The 7,414-nt window shown below is 43.1% G+C and overlaps 1 protein-coding gene across 1 annotated transcript in view; it reads right to left on the minus strand.

Moving 5' to 3' along the window:
- Positions 1 to 4,816, minus strand: part of ACTR2 (ARP2 actin related protein 2 homolog) — a 33,031-nt gene extending 28,215 nt beyond the window's left edge. Inside the window, exon 1 of the mRNA XM_019516577.1 lies at positions 4,721 to 4,816. Within this exon, the coding sequence (XP_019372122.1) occupies positions 4,721 to 4,801 (81 nt within the window). The 5' untranslated portion in view covers positions 4,802 to 4,816. The remainder of the gene's footprint in view (positions 1 to 4,720) is intronic.
- Positions 4,817 to 7,414: the final 2,598 nt, after the last annotated feature.

The following is a 7,414-nucleotide window of genomic DNA, read 5'->3' on the forward strand; positions in this document are numbered from 1 at the left end:
CTCCCTCACCACAGAAGCCTTGATCTGCACCCCACACACTCCTTCCCTGCCCCTCCCCTTCCACCACACCAGACTTACCAGCTGCATGCAGCTCTCCCAACTGCCGGGCTGGTATAGGAAATCGGATCGGTATCAGCCAACATGCCGCCTTAAAAATCGGCTATCAGTATCGGCCCCAAAAATCTCTATCAGTGCAACCCTAACTATTACAGTTTACATATAATTGGTTTCTTTTAAATCACTCATAGAAGCAAATCAGTGCATAATGTCAAACCCATCCAATCCCAAAACACATGCAATCTGCTTTGCAGTCTCAAGTTCTACAAAGTCCCTGAACTCAGTAAACCTATTACTGGTAATATGAATGACTTTATTGATTAGTAGTGGTATACCCATGTTTTCAAAAGTCACTCCTCCCATCCCTCCCCCTCCCCCTCCCCCCAACAAAGTTTCTCTCTATTTGATTTGTGAACTAGACTATAAAGATGATGACCATAACTACTATAGCTTCACATGTGTACTAATTCATATTTCTCTGGAGTTCATATCAACTGAGATTTTCTAAAAAAAACAACGAGGAATCTGCTTCTCTATCAAAAATGGTAGTATATGCATTACTGCATTTCTGTTTAGAAAAAGGATATGAAACTCGTTATGGGAAAGAGCCAACTGGTAGTTTAATTAAAATTCCCTGGACTACAGCTAAAAAATTGAAGACATACCCAAGCCTCTGTCCACAGGACAGCTCCCATCAAGCAAACTCCACACAGAGTTGGTTATTAGGCAAAGTTAACACTAACATTTTAGTGAATAAAATTAATTTTCATTCCACAGCCAGCCACAGGAAAGCAAGAGAGGGGGAAGTATTTTTTTGCGTGTGGTTGATCTCGCTTTTCTTTTGCTTCACACTTTTTTTTTTATTTTGTCAACTCCAACAATAGATCCCATTTTGAAGTTTGAGGAACGAAAGAGCTCTGCTTAATATTTTTGTCTCCCTGCAAAAGGCAAAACTCATTTCCAAGTAGGAGAAGGCTTTCCAGGAATATACAATAAACTAGAAAGGCAAGTTCTTGCAATCCCTTCTGCTTGTGTTGAGACCACAAATATCTAGAAATTATTCAAAACTGATCTACATCTAAAAGAAAGCGGTGCCTGCTGAGGGCAAGGAAGGGGCATTAGTTATTTTAGGTCTGCTAGCTGAACTGGGTAGTGTCACAAAACCTATCTGTTTGTGTGTTTTCACACTTAAGAAAGGGTATTTAGGAAAGCCTGAAGTGCTCTCAGGGCACACTAATTAATGAGGAATAGCTCCTTACAAGTCTATTATGCCAAACTGGTACCATACACAAAACCTCAGCAATCTCACAATATTGCTTTTAGTTATACAATATTACTATATTGGTTAGGAACCCTGATCATAGACCAGGATCCTACGGATGCCCCAAAGAGACAGTCCCTTCCCCCAAAAGCTTGCAATCCAACAGACAGCAACAGATTAGCAGGACTGTCTCATTTCCTATGCACTTGTGAAGTTACAGAATATTATTCTGCCTCAACATACCAGGTTTTGCAACAGAGTGTAGGCTTGATGAAAATGGGGTAACATTACCATTAGAGATGAAGCAAAAAGCCTTAGGGAGCATCTGAGTCTATTGTCAATGATGTCATGGGCAGCTTATTTCTATGCTTCTAAAGGTCCTGCATCCATCTGAACTGTCCCTAGCTTTGTTCACGGGGTTTATAGCTTTTTATACAGCTGGCATGCCCCAGAAATGTAAACAAATAAAAACATTTTATCCCTGTTTAAAAAGTACCACTCTCCTGATTTAATGTAATTAAGTCAGCTGGAGGGAAATTCTGTGAAGGAGCAGGTATCATCCACCGCCCAACACATTTCATAGCTTCTCATGGACATCTATGAAATTGGATGCCTACAGCCAAAACCAAAAACAGCAGCATTATATCCACAGATGTGGATATTGCTTTCTTCCTTCCCTCACAATATAACCTGCACACCTGAAACTTTATATGCATCATCACAGGATGGTCTTTACAGCTAGTGTTAAGTGCAACTCTCTGAACCTGAGCTGCCAGCATTTCACATGCCCTGAGGACTGAGAAGGTAAATACCCTTTTCTGGCACACTGGTTGAGGAGTTAGGCCATCATATGCAGCAGTAACCAGCTTTTGAATCTAATGACATCACAAAGGGCTGTAGACAGATACCACTTGAAATGGGAGAGATTAATTGACACTTTGGACTGTTCATCAGCAGTTCTAATTTAACCGTTATATCTGTCCATTCTTATATCAGCATAAGTGAAGATAGGCCACTATAACTTTAAGCCTCCTTCATTTGAGCTAGAGATAAAACAACTTTAAAGTTGCAGTTGTTCAGCTCCATTTATACTGATACAGAAACAGAAAAATGTAACAGTTATTATGGCCATGCAAAGCTTCAGGTGCCAATTTGATTTGGAGGAGATTTGGCCCGATTCAGCAGCGGAATCTCCTAATCGAATCAGGAGATCAATAAAAAGGTATGAATCTATTTGGAAAAGATTCAGAGAGCTTCGGAGATTTAGGTAGCCCCTGCTCACCACCACAGGGAGCTAGACAGTAAGTGGTGGGAGGCGGTGGGGCTGGAGGAGGGGACCATGGGGGACCCCTGCCAGGCCCCATCCCCTGCCTGCTCCCCCAACTCCCCTGAGCGCCCCCCTCAGCCATGGCTGCCCCACCCAGCCCCAGCTCCTGGTTCTTTAAAGAAAAAAGCCCTGTACTCGCCAGCTGTTGCAGCAGCCGTTGGGGCTGCTGGGGGTTTGTGGCACAGCCCCCCCCCAGTGTGGGGCATTGGGGATCACCCCCCTGCTTGGCAGGATCTGGTGAGTGCAGGGCTTTTTTTTTTAAAAAAAGAGCTGATACTGGGGTGGGCATGGCATCCATGGGGGGGTGGGGCTGAGGCTCGTGGCAGAGCCCCCCACACAGCATGGGGCAGCAGGGATTGTCCCCACACCTAGCAGCAGCCAGCGAGTAGAGGCTTTTTAAGACTAAGGATGAGCCAGGATGCTGGGGCTGAGAAAGCAGGTGGGGGATGGGGGCTCATGACAGAGCCCCCAATGCAGCACAGGGTAGTGGGGGGCAGCAGGGATCGCCCCCCAGCCTGGCAGCAGCTGGTGAGTGCCTCAGGCTTTTTAAAAAAAAAAAAAAAAGAGTCCGGAGGCTGGGGCCAGGCAGGGCGGTCATTGACAGGGCTGGGAGAGCGGGCGGGGCCTGTTTGATTTGGAGATTCAGCCAAATCGGCAGCAGCCGAATCTCTGAAACAGATTCAGCAAAATCAATTTGGGACAGTGATTCAAATCACCGTCCCCTGAATCGGCCAAATCCAAAGTGAATACTAGCCACTTCGCACAGGCCAACAATTAAAACTGAACCACATACACCAGAATAACTTGTACATTAGTTTGCACCCTTCAAACTTATGTGTGAACAACCTTTACAATATCTGCTGGCTTTTTCCTATATCGGCCACTAGAGAACAACCTGACATGCCTCTTCCCAGCAAACTGAATGGTTACTGTCTAGTAAACAAGAGAAAGGCAGAGACCTCTGGATTCACTCCCTGGATCTGCGGCATACAGTGGTTAGAGAGAAGAGAACAACAAAATGATTTAGATATTCTGAAACACAGGATGGTGCAGTGGTAAGACTGAGATGTGCCGTTTTAGGCACTGTTCAGGGAAGTGATCTTAAGTGTTCTGTTAACTTTTTGAGAAAATGGGAAGATGAGAATGTTCAGAAACTGATGACTTCCACCTCTTCTTTTAGGATAGTGTTGGCTGACAGCACTGATAATTTTTTACCAGGTGCCATAGGAACTGGAAGGGTATTTAGAAGAGAGAATGCTGCAACTTCGGTCTCCTCTTACCCAGATTAGGAAGCTCTCTGCCCCCAGGTTCATAGTGGGCAGGGAGCTTTAGTGAATGGGATAAATGAAAAAGTCAGCCTCATTTTTCAGCTTCCCTTGAAGCAAATAATATAAATTCCATTATCACTCTGTATCATCAAGTAAAATTCAAGAGGTTCAGACTGGTACATGTTTGTGATTTCCAGCTGAAAAGTCGTGTCACGCCAGCAACCAATAACTGATGTACAAAATGCAAGCAGCAAGAATGTGACCAAAGGACAGACCCCCGGGCCTTTTAGATTTCTTGATAAAAAGGCTACAAAGGAGGAGGAAAAAAAATCAAATATGTCCAAGAAAAGACGGCAGGCACTTAGTTTCCCCAAAGATTATTATAAACTCTCCAGAGCATCAAGTTCTATAATAGAGGGCACACCCCTCCCCCCAAAAACTAAGCTGATCAAGAATTATAATCAATTTTCATTTCACTAATGCTTAAACACCCAGTATTCGCCACTCTTGTGAAACTGGAACTCCCTCATAAAACATTTACAATGGCAGAGATCCTGATACACCACATCATGATGTATGTGCTCCTTGTGGTAACAGTCATCTGAATTCAGCATGGTGCAGCAGATTCTTAACATTTAAATACATGACTGCATCCATCTTTACATAGTGAAGAACCTGACACTGAAAAAACCTCCGTACCTTTGCAAGTTGTAAAGGTTGCACCTTATAATCCAAGGGAGTGTATTAAGAACAGCTTCTTAGTTTGCCTGATCTGTGCAAGATACTGTGTGTAAGAGATTATTTTACCATATATAGTTTCCTCTTCATTGCATTGTGGTTGAAATGACTTCTGTCACTTCCTACTGAGTCATCAAGTGGTAAGAGCATGCAGGCTAAAGATATTCCTTTTAAATAAAAATAAGAACACCATCTACATCTGTTCACAAACCTGTTTTATGACAAGTTTCATACTGAACAATCTTGGCTCCATGGTAAAATACTGTTATGCAACTCAGACAAAAGAATTCTAAATATATAATTAGGACAAAATTCCAGGTCTAAAGTAATTTACCATTTGCCCTAGAAAAACACAGAACATGCAGCTTAAATGTTCTAGATTTTAAAATGCTTCTATGGAATTTCTCAAAAGTTTTTTCTACATCATGTGTGTTATGAGAATACACTTAAAATGCTCTTTGTAAAACAACAGATTGCAATCCAATCCAGGCTGCATTTACACATTAGATGAATAAAAGGTCTGCAATAAGTATATATAAAACTTAAGTTGAAAATACTATAATTTAAAGTACTCTCTCTATTGCTATACAGGTTTCCCTCTCCAACCATGGGGGTTAGGTTCCTGTGGTTGGCAAAACTGGCAGGGCTGGGGGAGCAGGGGCAGTGGGTGAGGAGCACCAGCAGGGCTGTGGGGGGGGGGCAAGTGAGGGGCACAAGCAGGGCCAGGGGCATGGGGGGTATTTTCCAACTGTATCCCCCACCTTCTCTGAGGCATGGATAGTCAAAACCGTTGTTGGCAAGGGAAACCTGTACTATAATTTGAAAATAATCCTTATTTATATGGTCAAATCCTTGGGTTCATTAGGCAATTTTAAAATTATAATAATGATGCTGTTGCTTACTTCAGGAGCATTCAATCCCTGGCCTATGGGCCACATTTGAACCCTGGTGCCATGTCAGCCAGCCTGTGGGACTCCCTGCAGGTCCAAAAATTTGGTGGCAACAAAGTGGCACATGCCACTGATTTAGGCACATACAGCAGCATGGGGCCCAATCCTAATGTATGTGGTCAGGCAGGGATGGCACAGGGGCCATGCAAGTCTGTATACGACCCAATCCAGGTGTGTGGGCTGGGCAGAGGTACTGTAGGGCCCAATCCTGGTGCAGGGGACCATGGGCAAGCCCCATACCACTCACTTGATCCACTGGACCAAAAGATTGAGCATCACTGGCTTACATAGCTCAGAAAAAAATATTAGAAATAATTATTCCCAAACAGCAAACTACTTTTTTCTTTATAATAAAGATGACCTAAAAATTCCATGCCCTATCATTATTAAATAGAAAATTATTTCTTTTCCTTAATGTTCCTGAAGCACTTCCTTAGGGAACTCAGCTATTTATTGAGAGTTCTCAAGTCTTAAAATAGCAGTGTTGAAACAGCAACAAAGATGCACTTTGTCTCATGTGCTCATTAGCTTTCAGCATTATTTAAGGGGGAGGAGTATTTTTTTGTTTAAGTCTGAATAAAAATTACTTCCCCAATTGCTTGATGCAAAAGTTCTTCCACCCTTGGTAATGTCAGTTTCTTTAGTTCTCTAAATGTTCCCAAAACGGAGAAGGGACCTAGCAAGGCTACAATACCACCACCCAATAATTGCAGAGGTGCTAAACCAGTGGTTTTCAACCTATTTTCATTTGCGGACCCCGTAACAATTTAGAATGGATGTACGGACCCCTCTGAATTGTAAGTGTGGGTATTCACATACATTTAATTAAATGCAGTCATCTTCCGTGGACCCATTAGACAATCTGTGGACCCCCAGGCCACAGGCTGAAAACTGCTGTACTAGACTATAGCTACATGATGAGTGTGTTTCAAGTAACCTCATCTCATTTTGAAAAGCAGCTCTTTTTTCCAAACTTTAAAGGGTACCCAAGTTTCTAATGAGAATCAAAGGAGGCGGGGGAACCTTTTATAAGCCACCAACTTTTTGTTTTTCCTTTTTAAGACACTAGCCTAATTTTTGGTGCACAGTAGGTGATGTTTTCAGTTACATTACGAGGCAAGGATTTACATCACAAGACAAGGGATAAAACTAATAACTCCATGTCTCTTCTCATTAGCCTGTTTTTGGAGCTTGTGATTCAGCCATTTAACCTGGGGGAGGAAGGGTGTTACGTGTGTACATACATGTGTACACCCACACATGTAAGTATACACATGTAAAAATTCACATATACACTGTGACATGGCAGTGGGGGCACCTCGGGCAGGGGCATGTAAATATACATATACGTAAATATACACACACGCTTATATATACAGCTACTTCTGGCTGATCTCATAGTTACATTCTTGAAAAATGTGACTTTAACCCAAACATTGTTAAGCAAATTCGATTACATCACTGTAGTTACCTACTAGCAGGCGGTGGTTATAAGCCAACATCGTGCAACTTTAAGCCAGTATGTTCTCTAGTAAATCAGCAACATAATTACGAAAGTTAACGGGGATGACCTTAAGTGAGTAGTAGCTGTATATGTGCACGTGCACACACACAAATACACCCATATACAGGTATACAACCGCATGTGTGTTTCCTGCCTCGGCTCCTAGGCAAGCCACTTCAGACCAGCCGCAGGGGGGGCTGCTCACCTGCATATTAAAGCAGCGCTAGGCGCCAGGCTCAGCATCCTTGTGAACACGAGGCCGCGGGATCCCGAAACGGCCAGATCCTTTCCAACCCCCCCCCCCCCCCC

The sequence above is a fragment of the Gavialis gangeticus genome, unplaced genomic scaffold (genome assembly GCF_001723915.1).
Source record: "Gavialis gangeticus isolate Ggan-Ray unplaced genomic scaffold, GavGan_comp1, whole genome shotgun sequence".
Taxonomy (NCBI): Eukaryota; Metazoa; Chordata; order Crocodylia; family Gavialidae; genus Gavialis; species Gavialis gangeticus.